The sequence below is a fragment of the Salvelinus alpinus genome, chromosome 9 (genome assembly GCF_045679555.1).
Source record: "Salvelinus alpinus chromosome 9, SLU_Salpinus.1, whole genome shotgun sequence".
In the NCBI taxonomy this organism is placed as follows: domain Eukaryota; kingdom Metazoa; phylum Chordata; class Actinopteri; order Salmoniformes; family Salmonidae; genus Salvelinus; species Salvelinus alpinus.
The window spans coordinates 40,055,084-40,081,584 of NC_092094.1; the positions used below are offsets into that span (position 1 = coordinate 40,055,084).

General features: G+C 42.2%; 1 protein-coding gene across 1 annotated transcript; it reads left to right on the plus strand.

The window, feature by feature from the left end:
* Positions 1-1,389: 1,389 nt before the first annotated feature.
* Positions 1,390-16,975, plus strand: LOC139530105 (monocarboxylate transporter 2). Its single transcript, XM_071326204.1, has 5 exons — positions 1,390-1,509; positions 3,400-3,672; positions 8,234-8,377; positions 9,362-10,231; positions 15,499-16,975. The coding sequence occupies exons 2-5, from the start codon at positions 3,435-3,437 to the stop codon at positions 15,639-15,641; spliced, it is 1,395 nt and encodes a 464-aa protein (XP_071182305.1). The 5' UTR covers positions 1,390-1,509; positions 3,400-3,434; the 3' UTR covers positions 15,642-16,975.
* Positions 16,976-26,501: the final 9,526 nt, after the last annotated feature.

Consider the following 26,501-nt stretch of genomic DNA (forward strand, 5'->3'; position numbering starts at 1 on the left):
ACAGGCAGGGAGATCTGTTCCTTTCGAAATTACTATCCAACTGGGGATGCAGCAGATGTATTTATTTTTTCATTCTAAGCTTTAAACCCCAAACAGGAGATTCCAGAATGACTTTTGCAAGAATTTAGAGGAGACTATCGAAATCCCTCATAGCGAATTATAACACTACATAAAATATTTTGTTACCAGAAACCCTTGGAGTGAGAAATGATGCTATTTTAGCACTAGTCTGGCTCAGTAGGTTAATAAGTAAAAGATGTGAGACAGTGGAACATAGCAAAGTTCGACAAAAACAAAGTATTCAGCAAAAGCTTCGTAAATCAATACTGAAAATACTAACTTTCTCATCCAGTTCAAAGCTGTATGTTTTCTTGGGGACAGATTGGGCCTTCCTTCCCAGCACACCACGTCACAGTCCCCCTCTGAGGTTTAGGTAAACCGCTAGGGTCTAATCTGTGATTAAATATAGCTGGTCTCACAACTGTACAGTCAGTGCTACCAGTAACTCAGTCTCTATTGCTCATTTAGCTCACAGAACACCATATTATCAGAGGAGAGAGGACCTCTTTCCCTCTGGCGCAAACAGGATAACAGAGTAGAAAAATCTGAAGGCACAGACTTATGCATGCGAGTGTCCTTACACAAAGATATGCTAGGAATGGGTTGAATATGTCTGGCCTGGTTATGAGAGTCCTCTTGTTTGGCTGAGTTACATGAGGTTACAGTTACCGTGCGTAGGGACATGACCAGTGCTTGTGAAAGAGGCCCTGGTTTTGTAATCATCAACCTGTGATACAACACCTTTGGAATCAATGGGTTGAATAACAGAGTAGTATGCAAAAGTTATGAAAACACAGGAAAACACTGTACCCATAAAAATACAACAAAATAACTGAACAGGAATGCAAAATGAGACCGATCAACATCCTTGAGACAGTATACTGACATATTGCATTGTACTTTCGGTACTGTGGCAGTCTACATGTGGCCTAGCTAGCAACCATGAACCTGTGATCATAACATGTATCTGCCAAGTTTGTATGAACCTGAGGATGACAATATAATTTGCCCATACTGATATACATGTACATGTAAATAATGACCAGCATTAGACTCATTTTGTACTAGCGTTAGGCAGCAGAGTGAGAGGCTGGTTAAAAAGTAATGGTCACACTGGCCTTATAAACCCCTTATTCCTTTTATAATGCAAAGTTGCCCCTACTTTATATGAAGTCCTCTGCAGATGATCTTTGCATGCTCAACTATGTTCATGAACTATATTAGTCCAACTCCTTGTAGAGTGAGGTATTGCAACCCCCCCCCCCTCTCTCTGCCCCATCTTTAACCTTTGTATCCTGGCGGAGAGTTTGTGGTGTCTGTGCTGGTGAGTGTCAGTGTGATCTTTCTACCTACAGATCGGGACTGACTGAGCCAACCACTCATCAGACCACTATTGCAGCTAAACCATCCATACAGTAGCTCTTATAATGTACCTCTGATTAATGGCAGGTCAGTGACTTTTTCAGATGTTATCTCATAACACCTGTTGCAACAATTAAAAGAAATTGCAATGTAATATTTCCGCTATTTAAAGTTCTGGCAATATCTCTGGAGTTCAGCGAAGCTGGCAACTATTTCAGATGGCAATAATAATGCTGTGTTGAAGGCTGCACTTCACACATCTGTTGTACTCTGGTGTAGATTACTTAAAGGTCGTGAACAGTGAAACCATGATGTGATGTATGACAGGACTGGATGTTGCAATTTCAATTTGTTTGAGTTCTTTGTGTATCAGCAAATTTGCTTGAGGCGATCTTACTGCAGCATCGAGCACACATTGCTTGACGTAGGCAATTCAAAGAACTGTGAGTAAAAGTTGAGCTCCCCACTCATTCAGACTATTAGCTCCCCTCCCACTCTTTTCAGACTTCCTGATAGTTTGACATGAGAGAAAAAGTACATAAAAATATTATGGGTGATGTTTTGGTCACTCAAAGGCTATTTTACGTGGGAATCAGCATGACTTTGAGGGAGCTTTAACAACAGGACTGATAATTCCACAAAAGGTGTGATAATGATTAATTCAAGTCTTGCTATTGTGAGGCAATAAGTGATGAAACTAAGGTCAAGTTACCTGTGTAATAGCACTGAGATCACTGTCTGAGACCACCGTACCTTCTCCGCTATGCAATCTGGTTTCCGAGCTGGTCATGGGTGCACCCCAGCCACGCTCAAGGTCCTAAACGATATCATAACCTCCATCAATAAAAGACAATACTGTGCAGCCATCTTCATCGGCCTGGCCAGGCTTTCGACTCTGTCAATCACCGCATTCTTATCGGCAGACTCAACAGCCTTGGTTTCTCAAATGATTGCCTCGCCTGGTTCACAAACTTCTTCTCAGATAGAGTTCAGTGTGTCAAATCTATGGGGGTGTCACAGGGTTCGAATCTTGGGCCGACTCTTTTATCTGTATACATCAATGATGTCGCTCTCGCTACTGGACAACTACAAATACCTAGGTGTCTGGTTACACTGTAAACTCTCTTTCCAGAATCACATTAATCATCTCCAATCCAAAATTAAATCTAGAATCGGCTTCCTATTTCGCAACAAAGCCTCCTTCACTCATGCTGCCAAACATACCCTCGTAAAACTGACTATCCTACCGATCCTTGACTTCGGCGATGTCATTTACAAAATAGCCTCCAACACTCTACTCAGCAAATTGGATGCAGTCTATCACAGTGCCATCCATTTTGTTACCAAAGCCCCATATACTACCCACCACTGCGACCTGTATGCTCTCGTTGGCTGGCCCTCACTTCATATTCATTGCCAAACCCACTGGCTCCAGGTCATCTATAAGTCTTTGCTAGGTAAAGCCTCGCCTTATCTCAGCTCACTGGTCACCATAGCAACATCCACCTGTAGCACGCGCTCCAGCAGGTATATTTCATTGGTCATCCCCAAAGCCAACTCCTCTTTGGCCGCGTTTCCTTCCAGTTCTCTGTTGCCAATGACTGGAACGAATTGCAAAAATCACTGAAGTTGGAGCCTTATATCTTATTCGCCATTATGGTCTATTTATTGCCTTACTTACCTAATCTTACTACATTTGCACACACTGTATATAGACTTTTCTATTGTGTTATTGACTGAACTTTTGTTTATCCCATTTGTAACCCTGTGTTGTTTGTGTCACACTGCTTTACTTTATCTTGGCGAGGTCGCAGTTGTAAATGAGAACTTGTTCTCAACTGGCCTACCTGGTTAAATAAAGGTGAAATAAAAAAAAACGATTAAAAAAATGGAGTCACAACAACACCTGTTTAAACGGGATGGGCAGATATAAGAACAAATTGATATTAACTTATCTATTACTGTATCTTACCATAGATGCTTGAGAAGAGCCTGTCAGCCTAAGGTTGGAAATGGACTCCCCAGTGAAGAGTGGGACTGTGCGGGAGCGACAGCAGCTTACGGTGGGCCCCCCTGATGGAGGCTACGGATGGTTCATCCTGCTGGCCTGCTTCCTGGTGTTTGGGCTGACCTTTGGAGTGATCAAGGCCTTCGGAGTGTTCTACATGGAGATCCACAGCTACTTTGAGGCCACAGCAACAGGAACCTCCTGGATTACATCCATCACTGTGGCAACCATACACTGTGGAGGTGAGAACCTTATTCGAAGGCAATTAAAACATGATTTTCCTTGAATTGACCTTGACCTGTCTAATGAAATCGGACTGTCTTTAAAGTGAAATCTGAGTGAGTTAAACTAGTATTATTCAAGGCAAACATGGATCAAAATATAGGCTCCAACCCTTCTGGACATTTCTTTGACTATTACTACTATACTCATTTCTACTACATGTTTATGTCAGTTTATGTTTATGATATCATAACCGCCATCGATAAAAGACAGTACTGTGCAGCCGTCTTCATCGACCTGGCCAGGGTTTTCGACTCTGTCAATCATCGTATTCTTATCAGCAGACTCAAAAGCCTTGGTTTTTCTAATGACTGCCTCGCCTGGTTCACTAACTACTTCTCAGATAGAGTTCAGTGTGTCAAATCGGAGGGCCTGTTGTCCGGACCTCTGGCAGTCTCTATGGGGGTGCCACAGGGTTCAATTCTCGGGCTGACTCTTTTCTCTGTATATATCGATGTCGCTCTTGCTGCGGGTGATTCTTTGATCCACCTCTACGCAGACGACACGATTCTGTATACATCTGGCTCTTCTTTGGACACTGTGTTAACAAACCTCCAAACGAGCTTCAACGCCATTACAACTCTCCTTCCGTGGCATCCAACTGCTCTTAAATGCTAGTAAAACGAAATGCATGCTCTTCAACTGATCGCTGCCAGCACCCGCCCACCCGACTAGCATCACTACTCTGGACAGTTCTGACTTAGAATATGTGGACAACTATAAATACCTAGGAGTCTGGCTAGACTGTAAACTCTCCTTCCAGACTCACATTAAGCATCTCCAATCCAAAGTTAAATCTCAAATCGGCTTCCTATTTTGCAACAAAGCCTCCTTCACTCATGCTGCCAAACATACCCTTGTAAAACTGACTATCCTACCGATCCTTGACTTCAGCGATGTCATTTACAAAATAGCCTCCAACACTCTACTCAGCAAATTGGATGCAGTCTATCACAATGCCATCTGTTTTGTCACCAAAGCCCCATATAGTACCCACCACTGCAACCTGTATGCTCTTGTTGGCTGGTCCTTGCTACATATTCATTGCCAAACCCACTGGCTCCAGGTCATCTATAAGTCTTTGCTAGTTATCTCAGCTTACTGGTCACCAAAGCAACACCCACCCGTACCACGCGCTCCAGCAGGTATATTTCACTGGTCAACACGTCCTTTGGCCGCTTTTCCTTCCAGTTCTCTGCTGCCAATGACTGGAACGAATTGCAAAAATCACTGAAGTTGGAGACTTACATCTCCCTTATTAACTTTAAGCGTCAGCTGTCAGAGCAGCTTACCGATCGCTGCAACTGTACACAGCCCATCTGTAAATAGCTCATCCAACCAACTACCTACCTCATCCCCATATTTGTTTTTGTTTTTCTGCTCTTTTGCACACCAGTATTTCTACTTGCACATCCTCATCTGCACATATATCCCTTCAGTGTTTAATTGCTAAATTGTAATTACTTTCCCACAATTGGCCTATTTATTGCCTTACCTCCTTCCTTCATTTGCACACACTGTATACATATTTTTCTATTGTGTTATTGACTGTATGTTTGTTTATCCCATTTGTAACTGTGATGTTTTTGTCGCACTGCTTTGCTTTATCTTGGCCAGGTCGCAGTTGTAAATGAGAACTTGTTCTCAACTGGCCTACCTGGTTAAATAAAGGTGAAATAAATAAATCAATAAAAATTGAATGTCAGTCTTCTGAGATATTAGCCACCAGGTGTCAGTATAGGGTTGTAAGCAGCTGAACAGCTTTAGCCAGGGTGATGTAGGGACACCTAGAGTACCAATCAAAAGTTTGGACACACCTACTCATTCAAGGGTTTTTCTTTATTTTTACAGTTTTTTACATTGTATAATAATAGTGTAGACATCACAACTTGAAATAACACATATGGAATCATGTAGTAACCAAAGAAGTGTTAAACAAATCAAAATATATTTTAGATTTGAGATTCTTCAAATAGCCACCCATTGCCTTGATGACAGCTTTGCACACTCTTGGCATTCTCTCAACCAGCTTCACCTGGAATGTTTTTCCAACAGTCTTGAAGGAGTTCACACATATGCTGAGCACTTGTTGGCTGCTTTTCCTTCACTCTGTGGTCTGACTCATCCCAAACCATCTCAATTTGGTTGAGGTTGGGGGATTGTGGAGGCCAGTCATCCATCACTCTCCTTTTTGGTTAAAAAGCCCAATGTAGAAAATAGTAAAAATAAAGAAAAACCCTTGAATGAGTAGGTGTTCTAAAACTTTTGACCGGTAGTGTATATATAACTAGGAATAAAGTGACAGATAATTAACATTACTAGCAGCATATATAACGAGTCCAAAAAGTTATTGCAAAAAGCGTCAGTGCAGCTAGTCAGGGTAGCTATTTGATTAACTATTTAATTAACTATTTAGCAGTCTTATGTATGTTCAGGGTCCTGTTTGATTCCAGACTTGGTGTATCGGTACAGTTTGCCAAGCAGTAACAGAGAGAACAGTCTATGACTTGGGTGGCTGGAGTCGTTGACAATTTTTAGGGACTTCCTCTGACACCGCATGGTGTAAAAGTCCTGAATGGCAGGGAGCTTGAACCCCGTGATGTACTGGGCCATCCGCATTACCCTCTATAGCACCTTGAGGTAGGATAGCCGTTGGCATACCATGTGGTGATGCAGCCAGTCAAGATGCTCTCAATGGTGCAGCTGTAGAACTTTTTGAGGATCTGAGGGCCCATGCCAAATATTTTCCGCATCCTGGGTGGGAAGAGGCGTTGTCATGCCCTCTTCACAACTGTGTTGGTGTGTTTGGACCACGATAGATCCTTAGTGATGTGGACACCAAAGAACTTGAAGCTCTCAACCCGCTCCATTGCAGCCCTGTCGATGTAAATGGGGGCATGCTCAGCCCTCCGTTTCCTGTGCCCACAATCAACTCCTTTGTTTTGCTGACGTTGAGGGAGAGGTTGTTGTCCTGGCACCACACTGCCAGGTCTCTGACCTCCTCCCTATAGGCTGTCTTATCATCGTCAGTGATCAGGCCTACCACCGTTGTGTCGTCGGGCAAACTTAATGATGGTGTTGGAGTTGTGCTTGGCCACACAGTTGTGGGGTAACAGGCAGTACAGGAGGGGATTAAGAATGCACTCTTAAGAGGCCCCCGTATTGAGAGTCAGCGTGGCGGATAAGTTGTTGCCTACCCTCACCACCTGGGGTTGTCCTGTCAGGAAGTCCAGGATCCAGTTGCAGAGGGATGTGTTCAGTCCCAGGGTCCTTAGCTTAGTAATGAGCTTGGAAGGCACTATGGTGTTGAATGCTGAGCTGGATAAGGACATCTTCAACAGACCCAACAATCTGTGTTAGTTAAACTAGTTCGTTTTCAAATAGAGTACAAAATGGTTTGTTCTTTATTAACGTTACATTGAAATGCCGGCATGATGCTCTGACTAAGCTATGATCAGAAAGTGGACATGGGCATATCGATGCATTATGAATATCTGAGTATGCAGTTCTGGAGTAGGATTTATGTCTAGCAGAGTAAAAACAAAATTGTCTAGACGTAGGAATATGTCAGTAAGATTAAAATCCCTGACCAGGTTGCTAAATGCCACCGACACGGGTGTGAAAGCCATTTGAGATTGGTGGCCAAAGTTAATAAAATGGCATTCATATCCACACGTATGATCAGAGAAAAATCTGTAATATTTGCCACCAACACGGTTAGATTAAAAAAAAGTAGGCTCATACTGGGTTGGAGCATATACTGATATGAAAGCCTTTTTCCTACCTGAGGTTGCAGTTTTGTTATATGATATATGATATCCTACCGTCAGCGCTACCATATTTTCCCAGAACAGTCCATGTTAAGCTGCGTCTCATGACAACAAGGGAGCCACGAGTGTTGGGATCTACAGAGGATGACACTGCAACATAATGCCTGTTTGCAAATCTTTGGGCATCAGATTATTTTAGGTGGGACTCTTGAATAAATATAACATAAATGTTATGTCTACAAAAGTAATCTAAGCAGGCCGCTCGTTTATTTTGGCCATTCATCCCATTAACATTCCATCTTGCTAGCTGTAGTGTTGTTAAGTGATATATTAAAAAGTAATCTTGTGCATGAAATTTTAAGAAAAAGCAAAAATAAATCGCCTAGTCGCCAGACCCCCACCCTAGAAGCACAGTTATGTTTTGCTGAAGCTCACCACTCTCATTTCTGACCTGAGCTTTCGGAGTGTGTAATTGATGCCACCTCAGTCAAAGAGTAAAAACCACGAGAAAATACATCTATAAAAGAAATGGAGTGTACATGAAGAGCACCAAGATGTGTTGATGAGAAACAGATAAATGAATCAAACTAGTTGCAATCAGATGAGAGTGCAGATTAGCAGGATTACAATAGAATATGGAAATGTCATCAGCACTGTAAACTTCACATCAGTTTAGAACTCTTGGCTGCATTTGTCTTTCACAAAGTTTTGATGCTTAGTCTGACTGTCTCTCCTGTGTTTCCCTGTTTAGCCCCCGTGGCGTCTGCTCTGAGTGCTCGCTACAGCCACCGGTCCGTGGTGATGATAGGAGGTCTACTGAGCTGTGTGGGGATGGTGGCTGGGGCTTACGCCCAGAACCTGGTTCAACTTTACATCACTGTTGGGCTCCTAACCGGTAAGTAGTCTGACAGTATAGATACAAACACACATAGATCAGGTATGCAAATTAGTTAGGACCCAAAAAGTGATAAAACATTTTTTCACTTTTTTTTGTTTTTTATTGTTGTTGTGAATAACAAGTAGATAATACGCATTTAATTAATCTCAATACTCCTTACTTTCTAAACCACAATAGATAGAGAAAATAGTGTCCTAGGGCAGGGGGAGTTGGGCTCCTTGGTCTGCGCTTAAGGTTTATCATGACATGTAATGTTAATCTCAGTCTCCCCAGACAGGAATACATAGAGCATGATAATTAACATTATTTATAATATTTTTAGCCAAATTCCATTTTCTCAGATTTGTTATTCCAGGTTTGGGATTTTTCCCAATTTGTCTGTTTTTCACTCTCAACAACACACTTTTTTTAAATAGAAAAATAACCACATTTGATATTATAAGTCCACAAAAATGTTTACACTAAATCAGGAGACCACTTTTGAGGTCTGGGGAAAATCAGATTTTTTGGGGGGGGTGAAGGTGTAGATGACCTTTAATTCAACTGTGCACCAGCTAGAGACCATTGAGTTTGGCTAGCGCTAGATGTCTGTAGCGGTTCTTGTAGCGGTGTTTCATGTGATGGGAAGAGTTTGCAAAACAAATGCCCACCCGATGATACAAATCATCATGATATCATTCTGCCAGGTAGGCCTAGTCAACATTTCATTGAGAAGGTTTTTGGGGAAAGCCTTTTTAGAAATGACTGTTTAGGCATGCTAACTGGCTACACAACATCACACAGGCGCATTGAAACAGACGTTACTTCTTCAGAAAGTTGAAGGAAATACGAATCATTGATGCATTCTGTTCATGATTTATGAGAATTGACTGCAATTTAACTATGTTTCTAATAAATTCAACCCCCCAATCCCAATCTTTCCTTAAATTAATTATTTCTCCAGTCCCACATACAGTGCTGTGGTCTTTACTTACCCTGTAGGTTTTGGTTATGCCCTGACCTGGACCCCCACAGTGACCATGGTGGGCTGGTATTTTGAGAAGAGGAGGCCCATGGCCAACGCCTTGGCCAGCGCTGGAGAGTGCATCATCACCTTCCTGTTTACTCCCCTGTTCCAGCTGCTGGTGGACCACTACTCCTGGAGGGGGGCCATGCTAGTGCTGGGGGGCCTGCAGCTCAACCTGTGTGTTTGTGGGATGTTACTGCGCCCCCTGAACACCCCCACTAAGCTGCCTCCCAAGGAGGTCAGAGAGGAGGAAGGAGACTTGACGTTGGATGCCTTGCCCCAGACTAAATCCAGCTCTGAAGGGACAGTGGAGGTGACAGGTAAGGCCCAAGCCCAGAAGGCCAGAAAGGCTGAGCTATGGAGCAAAGTCCTGCGCTACGTGGACTACACACTCATCACCAACCCCCGCTTCATGGTCTACTCCATGTTCGGGGTGTTTGCTGCTTTGGGCTTTTTTGCCCCGGCCCTCTTCCTTGTGCCCTATGCCCGGAGCCAGGGAGTGGAGGAGTACCAGGCGACTGCCCTCATGTCCATCTCAGCAGTTCTGGACCTGACGGGCCGGGTGTTCTTCGGTTGGGTGGCCAACCTGCATCTAGTGGAGATGGTGCAGCAGCTGACTGCCACTGTGATCTTGCTGGGTATAGTCCTGCTGCTGTGTCCCCTCGCCTCCTCCTTCCTTGAGCTGGCTGCCTTCAGTTCAGCCTATGGCCTGGTGTACGGGGCCACCGTCTCCATCCACATCACCGTGCTGGCTGAGGTGGTAGGCGTGCAGCGGCTGGGGAGTGCCCTCGGCTTCTTCATGCTCATCCGCAGCAGCGGTGGCCTCCTGGGGCCGCCCATCGCAGGTGAGCTCATCTGTCATTAGCTCAAGGGTATTCTCTATGACCTTGTCTCTGGTTGTGCAATTCCAAAAGGCATTTGCTTATAGAAAATGTAACCTTGAGTTATGAACCGTGTGATTACTGTAACTATGTTCTGGTTTTAATTGAACATCACTTCATGTAGCTAACCATTGAGGGATTTGAGCTCTTCCTTCGAATGGTCATTCTCCAGTAGATGATGGCTTTTACTAACATTCATATACAGAGATCCTATATTCAGAGACGGTGCACAAATATATATCATTGTGCTTTACAGTTAATTTCATGGGCTATTGACCCCATAATAAATGTATTTCTCTGGGATGGGTTTCCTCTCCATTGACTTCCTCTTCTAGCACACACACTCCACTCCAGCTCTTTGTCTGAATGTAAAATAATGTTTCACAGACCATGATTCTTCATAGACCTTGTGAACAACTGCATGCACAGCATTGGGTAAAAATATAAATAGCAAAGGTACTCTTAAATGTTAACTCTGTTGTAGCACAGACCAAAAACACACAATACAACATAGTGGAAGAATACCAACAGTATAATAGACGTGCCCCACTGCCTTCAGAAAAGCTCTGATAACCATAGCATTTGGGGCTGATTACTGAGGTGGTAATATTTTACCCCTCTGGTCTAAACAATAACAGTAAATATAGGCTGCCAAATCAGGGCTTGGCTTAGCACCACACAGCTCGGGGCATGCCAGAAAGTGTTTTGCCTCAGAGCACCTTCAACACTACATCAGGTGGAAAAATCTCTTATGTCAAGCTCTGGCCCGGTCACCAAAGAAAAAACATGACTTTAATTGTGGCTATAGCTATACCAGGAGACAATTAACTGAGTTTATTATTTTCCTGTCAGTAATAGAGAAGAGACGTGAGTTGTTGAAGTTGGAGAGGCTGGATTTCAGGAGGAAGGAATGTAGTTTTCACTGTATCATAACGATCCGTGTAATTGCTTTGTAAATTAATGTAGGCCTGATCCAGTTTGTAAGAGGGAACCATATTGTTTCTCGGCCAGAGTTGAGTTCCACCCAGTTGCCGGAAGTCCTTTCTCTCTCTATTTCTCCATTACTCCTTCCTCTGATTAAACACTACTGCTGAGAGAGAGAGGGGGGCTTAGCAGAGAGACTACAGCCCAGGGATCATTATCAACACAATTAAAGCTCTTTGGATTAGCACGGTATCAAAATATCAGATCACCAAATTCTGTTTCAAGTTCATTTACAAGGCTATTAGGATAAAGAAAATGTAGCTAAATCAAGTTTTATGTTGATTATCCCTTCCCTTATGTTCCCGGGGAAATTTGACCTGGAACAGAGTTTGAAATCACTAAAATTATATTTTAAGTAATTTTTCCACCAAATCAAACCAAATAAAATAAAAATAGATTTGTCACATACACATGGTTAGCAGATGTTAATGTGAGTGTAGCGAAATGCTTGTGCTTCTAGTTCCGACCCTGCAGTATTATCTAACAAGTAATCTAACAATTTCACAACAACTACCTTATACACACAAGTGCAAAGGAATGAATAAGAATATGTACATACAGATATATGAATTAGCGATGGCCGAACGGCATAGGCAAGATGCAGTAGATGGTATAGAGTACAGTATATACATATGAGATGAGTAATGTAGGGTATGTAAACATTATATAAAGTGCCATTGTTTAAAGTGGCTAGTGATACATTTATTACATCAATTTTTCATTAATAAAGTGGCTAGAGATGAGTCAGTATGTTGGCAGCAGCCACTCAAAGTTAGTGATGGCTGTTTAACAGTCTGATGGCCTTGAGATAGAAGCTGTTTTTCAGTCTCTCGGTCACCGCTTTGATGCACCTGTGCTGACCTCGCCTTCTGGATGATAGCGAGGTGAACAGGCAGTGGCTCGGGTGGTTGTTGCTGCTGTGCCTTCTACACCACGCTGTCTGTGTGGGTGGACCATTTCAGTTTGTCCGTGATGTGCACGCCTAGGAACTTAAAGCTTTCGACCTTCTCCACTCCTGTCCCGTCGATGTGGATAGGGGGCTGCTCCCTCTGCTGTTTCCTGAAGTCCACGATCATCTCCTTTGTTTTGTTGACATTGAGTGTGAGGTTATTTTCCTGACACCACACTCCGAGGGCCCTCACCTCCTCCCTGTAGGCCGTCTCGTCGTTGTTGGTAATCAAGCCTACCACTGTAGTGTCGTCTGCAAACTTGATGATTGAGTTGTAGGCGTGCATGGCCACGCAGTCATGGGTGAACAGGAAGTATAGGAGAGGGCTGAGCACGCACCCTTGTGGGGCCCCTGTGTTGAGGATCAGCGGGGTGGAGATGTTGTTTCCTACCCTCACCACCTGGGGGCGGCCCGTCAGGAAGTCCAGGACCCAGTTGCACAGGGCGGGGTCAAGCTTAATGACGAGTTTGGAGGGTACTATGGGTGTTAAATGCTGAGCTGTAGTCGATGAACAGCATTCTTACATAGGTATTCCTCTTGTCAAGATGGGTTAGGGCAGTGTGCAGTGTGATTGTGATTGCGTCGTCTGTGGACCTATTGGGGCGGTAAGCAAATTGGAGTGGGTCTAGGGTGTCAGGTAGGGTGGAGGTGATATGGTCCTTGACTAGTCTCTCAAAGCACTTCATGATGACGGAAGTGAGTGCTACTAATAGTCATTTAGCTCAGTTACCTTTGCTTTCTTGGGCACAGGACCAATGTTGGCCCTCTTGAAGCATGTGGGAACAGCAGACTGGGATAAGGATTGATTGAATATGTCCGTGAACACACCAGCCAGCTGGTCTGCACATGCTCTGAGGATGCGACTAGGGGTGCCTTGCGAGGGTTAACGCTGTTAAATGTTTTACTCATGTTAGCTGCAGTGAAGGAGAGCCCACATGTTTTGGTAGTGAGCCGTGTCAGTGGCACAGTATTGTCCTCAAAGCGAGCAAAGAAGTTGTTTAGTTTGTCTGGGACCAAGACAACGTGGTCTGCGACGGGGCTGGTTTTCCTTTTGTAGTCCGTGATTGACTGTAGACCTTGCCACATACCTCTCGTGTCTGAGCCGTTGAATTGCGACTCTACTTTGTCTCTATACTGAGGCTTAGCTTGTTTGATTGCCTTGCGGAGGGAATAGCTACACTGTTCGTATTCGGTCATGTTCCGGTCACCTTGCCCTGATTAAAAGCAGTGGTAAGAGTTGAAAAGGAAGTCCTAAAGGAATTCTAGGGCAGGTGAACAAAAGGACTTGAGTTCCTGTATGTTGTTATGATCACACCACGTCTCGTTAATCATAAGGCATACACCCCCGCCCTTCTTCTTACCAGAGAGATGTTTGTTTCTGTCGGAGCGATGCCTGAAGAAACCAGGTGGCTGTACCGACTCTGATGACGTATCCCGAGTGAGCCATGTTTCCGTGAAACAAAGAATGTTACAATCTCTTATGTCTCTCTGGAAGGCAACCCTTGCTCGGATTTCGTCTACCTTGTTGTAAAGAGACTGGACATTGGCGAGTAGTATGCTCTGGAGCGGTGCGCGACGTGCCCGTCTAGAGAGCCTGACCAGAAGACCGCTCCGTCTGCAGCCTTCTGCGGCGCTGTTGTTTTGGGTCGCCGGTTAGGATCCGATGTAATGTTGGTGAGTTGACGTTGCTCTTATATCCAATAGTTCCTCCCAACTGTTTGTAATAAAACATAAGATTTACTGGGGTAACAATGTAAGAAATAACACATAAAAAACAATATACTGCATAGTTTCCTAGGAATGCGAAGCGAGGCTGCCATCTCTGTCGGCGCTGGAAGTAGTGACCCTTCTAAACTCAGCATTTTTTTTTTAACTTCCTCTCACTGTCAACTGCGTTTATTTTCATCAAACTTAACATGTGTAAATATTTGTATGAACATAACAAGATTCAACAACTGAGACATAAACTGAACAAGTTCCACAGATATGTGATGAACAGAAATGGAATAATGTGTCCCTGAACAAAGTGGGGGGGGATAAAATCAAAAGTAACAGTCAGTATATGGTGTGGGGAATGGCCCTAGCCCTCACCCTCCGATCCAACGGGTCCCAGACGTGCTCAATGGGATTGCGATCCGGGCTCTTTGCTGGCCATGGCAGAACACTAACATTCCCATCTTGCAGAACATCATGCACAGAACGAGCAGTATGGCTGGTGGCATTGTCATGTCAGGATGAGCCTGCAGGAAGGGTACCACATGAGGGAGGATGATATCTTCCCTGTAACACACAGCGCTGAGATTGCCTGCAATGACAACAAGCTCAGTCCGATGATGCTGTGACACACCGCCCCAGACCATGAAAGACCCTCCACCTCCAAATCGATCCTGCTCCTTTATCTTTGAAAAAACTTTTATTGCTGAGTTTACTTTCCTAAGTATGTATCTCAAGCTTGTAAAACACGTAATATATATATATATATATATATATATATATATATATATACATATATATGTATATTTCTCTATGATGCTCAGAGGGTGAGCAACACAGATTTGAATTTGACCCACAATTTCACCTTGGTCTATATAACATTTGAGCAGTGTGTACTAGAAACAAGCTGCTTCCTGAGCAGGAATGTTGCAACCATGCTGATCACATAGATATACGTTTGATTTCCCTGTGATGCTCAGAAGCTCAGCAACACTGATCTGAATCCAATTTTAAGTAAATTTGACCTTGACCTTTGTGCTAGAGACTAACGGTTTTATGTGCAGTAAAGATCTATCCATGATGATCATAAGGATATAAGTATGTTTCCCTGTGATATTCAAAGGCCGAGGGACAGTGATCTGATGTTTGGCAAAAAATGAGTAAGAAATTACATAGATGTCATAATTTGATTAATTTATGACTTTGGTACAGTAATCAAACATTTAGCAAAAATAATTGAACAGCTGGTCTATCAACTCAGGGAAAAAAGCATATGAAAAAGGACATTATCAGCTACCAGAAAATACATTTTAGGAGATTAAAATCATACATTTATGAGCTTGATGTACTTACTGTATGGGTCAAACTGACCCGGAACATGAACGGTGTAGGCCGAATCGAACATAAAGGAAGGGTGAAAAGCAAGATATGGGTTGGCCTGTGGTGTTCTTAAACAGCTTAGTGTGTGGCAATAGAAAGCAATCCTTAGTGAGGGGAACAAATTCCTTATATCCCAATGTTTACGGAAGACGACAATACATGCATGGACGTGGTAATAATTGTGTCCCATCTTTTATTCACCCAGGATTCCTTATAGACAAGATGAATGACTATGGGACAGGCTTCCTCATGGCAGGCGTGGCCCTCATCGTTTCTTCCCTCTTCCTGCTCCTGCTGCACCAGATGAACCGCAGGGCTCAGGGGTCAGCCAGGAAGGGACATGTATGATTCGCCTATGGACAGCCAGAAGGGGGAGGGGCTGTGGAAGTGGACGGTAGCAGAGCAAAAAGGACTGTACAGACTGGGAGTACGAGGATGGAGATTGTCTTTGTAACTGTGGGTGAGAGAATGAGGTGGAGAGGAGAGAAGACGAGGGGGGCTAGGTCAAAGGTAGCTTCCTGAGTCCAACGATGCTGAACAGACAAGGACCTCAACAGAATAGTGACAATCACATTCCTTCTTCGGAAGATTTATCATCTAAACTGTTTCTGCAGAAACTAGTGCCTTATTCACTCTCACAGCACTGGCAGACACCTCTTTTCTTCACAGAGTTTAAATGAGCTAATAAGAAAAACTCTACCAGATGGCCTCAAGTATCACAACAACTATGCAGTGATTCACTTTTGACTCACTACAAAACATAAAATGTGATAATGACCAAAAAGGTGCAATCCTCCACAACAATGCTTTGTAGGACATGTGTAGTGCATCTGATATGACTCATTCAAATAGCTGGGACAAGTTTGATAACACTTTCTCCCTCTAGTGGAGCTTAGAGGTATTTTAAAGTAGAGTCTATGGCTAAACTCAGTGGGGATCATGTCTGAATATATTTATTGCTGGAGCTGGCACTAAATGAAATTAGTAAGATAATGAGTTTCGCAGTTGTAAAAAGTTTAGTGGATCAGTAGTAATAGGCGGAATAACCTTTGCAGTAGTAAATTGTAAAAGCTACAGCTGAACAAATATGTACATACACATTAACTCATTGTCATCCTCCCAACATGAGACATTTAAGGGGAAATTAGATTGTGTACTGTGAAACATTGCTCACAAAGGCAACAAATGAAGTGCTTTCCATTCACTCTGCTCTACAATATTTTTGCAAAATATACCTCCAAGATAAGTAAACTCCACAAAACTGCAATAACACAGGCACTCTGATAAAAATCTTACTGCTGGAAAAATACAAATAAGCCTAAATAAACGTGTCACCTTCCATAAACCAGGAATAATAAACTAGAAACTGAGGTTTAGCTAAAGCCAGCTGTTCCATAAACACTTGCTTGGGAATCTCCCACCACATGCAAACAAACACACACATGCACGCACGTACAAAGGCATACTGTCACGTACACACGCACACACACCAGAACCCTTTGGGTGCGTGAAATGGCCGACTGCCAAGTGATAGAGCCCACCTATTATCTTTTACAGAAGACTACCAGATCAAATAAACAAATTACCACAGCATTTCCATCCCATGGAACTAAAACTCCTATTCTCTGTTGTGTCTGTTTCATATTTTGATCACTTTCCAGTATAAACTATCTAAACCCACATCTCTCTTTCTTGTTTGAGCTTATTGTATGCATTGTAAAAATACATGTTGATACTGTATAAGGTAAACATTCTTCAAGGTCCCACATGTGAAAACTTTTCTGAGCATCATATTTCCTCATTCAACTACACAAGCCCTCAGTGCTGTTCTCGGACAAATGGTACAGTAGGCTTATACGGCAAATTAAGATAACTGTGGGAATCCGCTTGAATGCATACAGCCGCTGAAAGATATAGCGTGACACATATGCTTAAGTTATGATGAAGGGATGGTAAAAAGTAGGACAAATAAAGTTCTCACCTACAGGCCTCCTGCCTTGTCATTACAGGGAGAGAGGAGAGAATGATACCTTGGGAAAGTGGGACATGTGACCTCAGACTTCAACTCTTATAAAGCAGGAATACCGAGTCCTTTGGAGTCCTAAAGAACTCTATAGGATCTCCGATCCATCTCCCCTCCCATTCCCCCCAGTCCCTACCACATCCCCAACCCTAATCAACCCCCCTTCACTTTGACCTCACTGTTGGACTCCTGCGAAGAATGTCGCTATAGTAACTACAAGTTTAAATGTTTGCTTTGACCATGCTTTCAGGGGTCACATTGTGGAATTTCGGGCAGCTACCTGAGTTCAAAGGGCCCCCGGCTGTAGCTGTAGGGTGAGGGGAGAGAGGGACAGCTGGAGGCAGAGTGAGAGAGAGGGGAAGGAAAAGCAGGGGTAGAGTGAGGTTTGAGTGAAGGAATGAAGGAAAATTAAGGAAAAGTAAGAAACAGACAGAGAAGTTGGTAAGGAGATGAAAGGGGGAAATTATGGAGGGGAAAAATGTGTGCAGAAAGGGAGGAAGGTTAATAAGGAGGAGGGTGAAAATGGTAGGTAGAGGCCTAGGTTAAAGGGGGATGGCTCCCTCTGTCCCTGGGGGTGGAAAGGCGGCACTGATTGGGGGAGGTCATGGGGAAATGGTCCTAATGAGTTGTGATTGGGCCAGCTGCAGGGGGTTAGGATAACGAGCAGCTACAAGCACAAAGACCCTCCCAGATGAGCAGTTTAAGACCAGCTATAGTGTCTTTCATTAGTCAACTTGGGGGGAGTGTTCTAAACAAAGTTGTAAAAGTTCTAAAACGCTAAAGTTCAAAATCCTGGACTCAAAGTGAATAAAGACTGAAAACTAAACAATCTTGAAAGCCAAGATGAAAAACTATTATTTGAGTTTAACCATGATGTTGTACAACCATTCTAGTCCGTAAATCATGGTCTCAGTGGAATATATATTTTGGCTTCAAGTTCAAAATCTCAGGCAGTGATTTTATTATTTATTATTATTATTAATTTTTATATTATTATTTAAACAGGGAGTCACCATTGAGACCATGGTCTCTTTCACAAGGGAACCCTGCATATACAATTCACAAGACTAAAGCTAATCAAAATCCGATACGATGTAAAATAAACAAAAATACAGCACAACACAAATATTAAAGAAAAACAGTTACATTCCTCAGTATGAAGGGAGTGGCACCAGAACATCCAATTGTAATGTACAGTGCCTTGCAAAAGTATTCATCCCCTTGGGCGTTTTTCTTATTTTGTTGCATTACAAACTGTAATTTAAATATATTTTAATTTGGATTTCATGTAATGGACATACACAAAATAGTTCAAATTGGTGAAGTGATGTGAAGAAAAACATATTTTTTTTTTTATTAAAAAAATAAAAATAAACGGAAAAGTGGTGCATGCATATGTATTCACCCCCTTTGCGATGAAGCCCCTAAATAAGATCTGGTGCAATCAATTACCTCCAGAAGTCACATAATTAGTTAAATAAAGCCCACCTGTGTGCAGGTGCCACATGGTCTAAGTGCCACATGGTCTCAGTATATATACACCTGTTCTGATAGGTGTATATAGAGTCTGAGTCTGCAACACCACTAAGCAAAGGGCACCACCAAGCAAGCGGCACCATGAAGACCAAGGAGCTTTCCAAACAAGTCAGGGACAAAGTTGTGGAGAAGTACAGATTAGGGTTGGGTTATAAAAAAATATCAGAAACTTTGAACATCCTACGGAGCACCATTAAATCCATTATTAAAAAATGGAAAGAATATGGCACCACAACAAACCTGCCAAGAGATGGCCGCCCACCAAAACCCAGGCAAGGAGGGCATTAATCAGAGAGGCAACAAAGAGACCAAATATAACCCTGAAGGAGCTGTAAAGCTCCACAGCGGAGATTGGAGTATCTGTCCATAGGACCACTTTAAGCTGTACACCACAGAGCTGGGCTTTATGGAAGAGTGGCCAGAAAAAAGCCATTGCTTAAAGAAAAAAATAAGCAAACACGTTTGGTGTTCGCCAAAAGGCATGTGGGAGACTCCCCAAACATATGGAAGAAGGTACTCTGGTCAGATAAGACTAAAATTGAGCTTTTAGGCCATCAAGGAAAATGTATGTCTGGCACAAACCCAAAACCTCTCAACCCCCCGAGAACATCATCCCCACAGTGAACCATGGTGGTGCCAGCATCATGCTGTGGGGATGTTTTTCATTGGCAGGGACTGGGAAACTGGTCAGAATTGAAGGAATGATGGATGGTGCTAAATACAGGGAAATTCTTGAGGGAAACCTGTTTCAGTCTTCCAGAGATTTGAGACTGGGACGGAGGTTCACCTTCCAGCAGGACAATGACCCTAAGCATACTGCTAAAGCAACACTTGAGTGGTTTAAGGGGAACATTTAAATGTCTTGGAATGGCTTAGTCAATGCCCAGACCTCAATCCAATTGAGAATCTGTGGTATGACTTAGTACACCAGCGGAACCCATCCAACCTGAAGGAGCTGAAGCAGTTTTGCCTTGAACAATGGGCAAAAATCCCTGTGTCTAGATGTGCCAAGCTTATAGAGACATACCCCAAGAGACTTGTAGCTGTAATTGCTGCAAAAGTTGACACTACAAAGTATTGACTTTGGGGGGTGTATAGTTATGCACACACAAGTTTTCTTTTTTGTTGTTGTGTTATTTCTTGTTTGTTTCACAATAAAAAACATTTTGCATCTTCAAAGTGGTAGGCATGTTGTGTAAATCAAATGATACAAACCCCCCAAAAATCTATTTTAATTCCAGGTTGTAAGGCAACAAAATAGGAAAAATGCCAAGGGGGTGAATACTTTCGCAAGCCACTGTATTTTCTAGTTGTTCCAGCAATGAGGTACATTAAAACTAAAAACAGATTTGCTTAGTTCTGTGGAGACCCAAGGAACCTTGAGTGAACAGGTTTCCTTATTTTACTTTTTTATACTTTATCAATGAAGTTAGGTAAGTTGGAAGCTTGTGTAGTAGAGCTTTGTAAACAAAACAGGAGTAATGAAGTGATCTACAGGACTTGTGAGAACCAGCCAACCTTTTGATACAGGAGTGAGTATTAAAAGTGTCTCCTGTGATTGCAGTGAGACAGGAGCCCAACAGATGTTTAGCCTCTGAGCACCACACCTTGGCAGTGTCCGAAATCTGTCTTTCCTACTACTTACTTAAATGCTGAGTGCAGTCAAAAATATTATTTTCCTGTGTTTTATATATATTTCCAGATTATGAGGTTGGAATAATACTGTGAAATTGTGAAATTGATGATAATGCCCTTTTGTGTAAGAGCTGTTTGAAAAAGCCGCCTGAAAGTACAGTCTGTTGTGGTGGGATGGAGTTTAGGCCTGCCTGGTGACATCACCAGGTGCTAAATGAGGTAATAGACCACTAAGAAAGAGTTCCAAACCTCTCTGCTGATAACAGTTTGTTTTCCCCTCATCACTCCAAGACAGTCCTAGCTAAATTCTTGAAGCTATTTCTTTTTTTTTACCATTTTAATTGAAAAACATTCAAAGGTACTTAATTGTCACTCAGAACTGATTTGATATTGAGATAAAAGCGGCTGCATTGAACCTTTAAACTGCTTGCTGTGTACTAATTGTAATACACACTATTAGAAAGTACTGTTTAGTACAAACGTATGCAATAAGCAACAATTATCAACATACATACTGAGAAGGCGTCATCGAATGCACAATCGCGCTTGTTCCCTGCCATTCATTCCTTCATTCTGATCATCAGCTGTTGTCGAACACACGTGGGTGTAAAAATAGGATTCTCTTCCTCAATAGTATACAGCAAATTCTACTGGATGAAAAGCTGAAATGAGTATGACATCCGATTTTTGAAATTTCACGTTCTATAAAACTTTATTTTTTGCATACTCAAACTGCCTTCTATTTAGGATGCAATATGGATATTCAGACACGGCCCTTGTCTGTCTTCACCTGTCCCCATCCCCTCCTATCTCACTGATCTGCACCGTCCTTCTCAGCCAGTGCCAGCCCAGCCTGGTCTTATAGACTAGACGTAACATAGTAAACATAAATTCTGGACACTCAAATTAGTATGATGTTACATTTGGTATGGTTACATAAGACAGATGGTAAACAAAGTAGGGTGGTTGGTTGGTTGGGGTGGATGGGTTGGTGTATAACACAAACTTATAGCAACCCAAAGGTTGCGAGTTTGAATCTCTTCACGGACAACTTTAGCATTTTAGCTAATTTGCAACTTTTCAACTACTTACTACTTTTTAGCTACTTTGCAGCTACTTAGCATGTTAGCTAACCATTCCCCTAACCCTTTTAGCTAACCCTTCCCCTAACCTTAACCCTTTTAGCTAACCCTAACCTTAAAACCCTTTAACCTAACTCCTAAACATAACCCAACCTTAACCCCTAACCCTAACCCCTAGCCTAACTAACATTAGCCACCTAGCCAGAATTCATAATATATCATATGTTTAGCGAATTTGTAACATATTGCACATTTTGCAAACTTGTAACACATTGTACATTTTGCAAATTCGTAACATATAATAGAAATTGTAATTCGTAACATATCATACGAAACGGTTGACAGACATCCACAAATGAATACATACCATACGAAACGTAACATATCATACTAAATGGAGTGTCTCAGATTTACATACAGAATAATACGAAATCCTCTGAAGCCAGGCTGGCTAGCCTCAAACAGATGTATTGCTCAGCCTCATCAGTGTTTTGGTTTTTCCAAGCCCTCCCCCCATCCCCTCCCACACACTCACACACATGCATGCAGTCACATGTATGTATCCACCCCCCACACACACACATAATAACCATAGCATAAGCACATAATAGAGCACTCTCACCATGCATACTGCAATCAAGGCATTTGTAGGGAGAAGGGAGAAAGGGGAGATAGAGATTTGTGCACACATTTTTGTTTTCATTACCAACTACGGAACATTTACAATAGATTTATCTACTGTGAGCGTTGTAAAGCAAAAAGAATAGTGCCGGGCCTCTTGGTTCCTGTATAATAGATAATACAATTACATATAACACACACATTATTACACCATACAGACTTACAATCTCTCTCTCAAAAACACAAGCACAAATAATGTGACATTTCTCACAAATACACACTCAAAGAGCTTGTAAATCTGTTCTGCTTAGTCTGCTTAGAGATTTACATCTCAGCACTGACATGCATATTAAATACACTTCCAGAATTTAATTAATGCCTGGAGAACTTCTAAATGTCAAAAACTAAATCAGAAGAAAGCACGACTTTCATTGCTCCTGATTTAAGAGGCATAACTGTAAATCAATTTAGTAAACATGTATTTATTTTATTTATTGAAAGCAGTAACTTCCTTAACATTTCATGACTAGGACCAAGAACATCTATTCAAAATAGCTTCTGAAGTATCTTCATTAATGGTCGTTTTTTCAATTTCCTGAAAAGTTTCTGTTTCGGAGATAACAGAAAGAAAGTGACGCTATCAAATTTGGTGTAATATGAAAGCTAAGAGTTGATCGTTTTGGGAAATTAAGGCATAGATAAGTTTTTCAACCAATTTACAACTTAAAACTTTGGAATAAGCAAATGTTTTGATTTCTGGTCACACAGATGGAAAAGGGGACTTAAAAAAGATTTACTAGAAAAAGTCTTAAAAGGTATTAGAAACAATAATGTTGGAGTAAAGACCTCCAACACCTGGCTTCTTGATCTGAGGGATCGTCTGAGACCGGCCACCCGGTCAGCTGATGAAACTGTGGGTTTGCATAACCAAAGAATTTCTGCATAAACTGTCAGAAACCGTCTCAGGGAAGCTCATCTGCATGCTCGTCGTCCTCACCAGGGTCTTGACTCGTAACCGATTTCAGTTACGATGCTCTGGAATGTTCACCTTCGATGGCCACTGGCACACTGGAGAAGTGTACTCTTCACGGATGAATCCCGGTTTCAACTGTAACAGGCAGATGGCAGACAGCATGTATGGCGTCGTGTGGGCGAGCAGTTTGTTGATGTCAATGTTGTGAACAGTGACCCATGGTGTTCCCCATGGTGGCAGTGGGGTTATGAGATGGGATGGCATAAGCTACGGACAACAAACATTTTATCGATGGCAATTTTAATGCACAGACATACTGTGACGAGATCATGAGGCCCATTGTCATGCCATTCATCCGCCTCCATCACCTCATGTTTCAGCATGATAATGCACGGCCCTATGTCACAAGGATCTGTACACAATTCCTTTCCAGAAGCTGAAAATGTCCCAGTTCTTCCATGGCCTGCATACTCACCAGACATGTCACCCATTGAGCATGTTTGGGATGCTCTGGATTGACATGTACGACCGTGTGTTCTAGTTCCTGCTCATATCCAGCATCTTCGCACAGCCATTGAAGAGGAATGGGACAACATACCACAGGCCACAATCAACAGCCAAATCAACTCTATGGAAAGGAGATGTGATGCGCTGCATGATGCAAATGGTGGTCATAGATACTGACTGGTTAAGGTATCTGTGACCAACAGATGCATATTTTTTTCTCAGTCATGAAATCCTTAGATTAATGAATTTATTTCAATTGACTGATTTCCTTATGAATTGTAACTCAGTAGAATCTTGCGTAGCATGTTGCGTTTATATTTTTTTTCAGTGTAGTTTTGCAGAAATTATTTTTTCTAGTAAGTTAAGAAAAAATATTGCCTAGTATCTTGTCATTCTGTTACCAAAACCCCTCCATATATTTACATTTTACATTTTAGTCATTTTAGCAGACGCTCTTATCCAGAGCGACTTACAGTAGAGTGCATACATTTTATTACATTTTTACATACTGAGACAAGGATATCCCTACCGGCCAAGAGCAGACGCTCTTATCCAGAGCGACTTACAGTAGAGTGCATACATTTTATTACATTTTTTTTTTTTTTTTTTTTTTTTTTACATACTGAGACAAGGATATCCCTACCAGCCAAACCCTCCCTAACCCGGACGACGCTATGCCAATTGTGCGTCGCCCCACGGATCTCCCGGTTGCGGCCGGCGCGAACCCAGCCCAGCCTGGGCGCGAACCCAGAGACTCTGGTGGCGCAGCTAGCACTGCGATGCAGTGCCCTAGACCACTGCGCCACCCGGGAGACCATACTTAATATTTAAGATATTTTTATGAAACTTCACAGAAGTAACAAGTAAAGGTAGACCTACCAATTAGTTGTCGTGTTTTTACTGATAACAATTTAGTTTTGAATTATTAAGTGATTAAAACGTGTCACTCTGTAACCAAGTGACAGAAAAATCAGTAACAGAATGATTGCAATTGAATTGGCCACAATGGGAAATCATAGTGGTCACAAACCACAGTCGCAGTAGAGAACAACACAGTACAGTACAGTAGAGCACAATAGAGTGCCGTACAGTAGAGTACAGTATAGTAAAGTAAAGACTGTACTGTAATGTCCAAACTTGTGAAACATAGACATCTATGAATTGTACAGATTTCATCTTTTTAGGGGGCAGAGCTCATTAGAATAATAAAATGTGTAGAATAATATCCAAAAATGCAAAGGAGGATATTAAAATATTCTACCTTTGTGTACCTATTTAGGATACATCATCATGAAGAGAAGGACATTAATAATCATGCATTTATGTATAGTCAGAGGCGAAGTGAGAGGAGTTACTCCGCCCAAAATCTGTCCACGAAAATAAGACCATGAAGTGAGGATTTTTTTTGTGGAGGTCAATGAAAGAGTGTCGAATTTAGTCCAGAAAAAAATGTATTGCTAATTTTCTACGTGATGCTTATAGAGCGCAATAGTAATGGCATCTTTTTGTAGGCACTAACTCCACCATGGTTCGTTGAACAAAGTCTATTGGGAAATGGATAAATGCTGAAAATAAGGTATGTGGTAAACACAAGCTTAGGAGGTCTTATACGTTTTGTTCTGAGATAATCTTCACTTTTTGTAAAATTTGAAGCATTTATATAATAAAAAAACACAACGCTCAAACATTCATAAAGGTCATGTTAACTGACTGATACTGTCTCATAGAACAAAATGTATAAGATCTCATAAGCCTGTGTTAACCATATCAGGGTTTATTCCAACACCCTATTCTTTCCCTATTCATTTTGTCAATAGGAATGGCTGAATGAACCAGAGGTAAATAATTTCCGTTTTTTAAGGACTACAAGCTGGCGAGCTCTATTTGATCAAATGTACGTTTTGTAATGGTTAGGTTGTTACGAATGCACTGATATCAGTGGATGCACGTGGCATTTCGGTAACTTTGAAAATAACTATTGTTTATAGTGGAGTTGTGGCTGTCACACACGAATCTGCCCTCTCATTGGCTAGAATGGTCCCATCTGATCTTGCCTCCTCCCATCTGCCTTCCATTTTGAGGACATGTATTTCCATTGTTAGAGTGTTCACAATGTTTCCAATATAATGGATAACCTTTGGTATAGTACAGATCATGTCATTCTTTTAATGGGGGGTTGATCCGCTTCACTTACTGTAGTTCAATAACCAAAAGAGATTTGTTCAAACTCAAGGCATCATATCATAAATGATACCCCATTATTTCTGCAGACATCTTTGAATCTTAATTCACAGTAGATATTTAACAGAGTTTTTGGGAAACGTGGTCACATAAAAAAACTGAGGGAGATTTTACTGTCCTTCTGGTATTTAAACTTGCCCAACAGTTAATGTCAGGGGCTGCAATAGAAGCAGATTGGTTTACCTGCCCATCACTGCTGATCTCTGACCCAGTGGGGACCACCCTGAATGGGTCTCCCATTTGGGGAACAATAAATTAGACTACTGCCTTCCTCCCCTGTCTGTCATATCACCTCCACCTTACCTGTCAACCTAGACCCACTTCAATTTGCTTACCGCCCCAATAGGTCCACAGATGATGCAATCCCCATAACACTGCGCACTGCCCTATCCCATCTGGACAAGAGGAATACCTATGTAAGAATGCTATTCATTGACTATAGCTCAGCATTCAACACCATAGTACCCTCCAAGCTCATCATTAAGCTAGAGGCCCTGGATCTCAACCCTGCCCTGTGCAATTGGGTCCTGGACTTCCTGACGGGCTGTCCCCAGGTGATGAAGGTAGGAAACAACATCTCCACTTCTCTG

Coding starts and splice junctions, on each gene's coding strand:
- LOC139530105 (XM_071326204.1), top strand. CDS start 3,435: ATGGACTCCCCAGTGAAGAGTGGGACTGTGCGGGAGCGACAGCAGCTT. Junction 8,378..9,361: donor CACTGTTGGGCTCCTAACCG/GTAAGTAGTCTG, acceptor CTTACCCTGTAG/GTTTTGGTTATGCCCTGACC. Junction 10,232..15,498: donor CCTGGGGCCGCCCATCGCAG/GTGAGCTCATCT, acceptor TTATTCACCCAG/GATTCCTTATAGACAAGATG.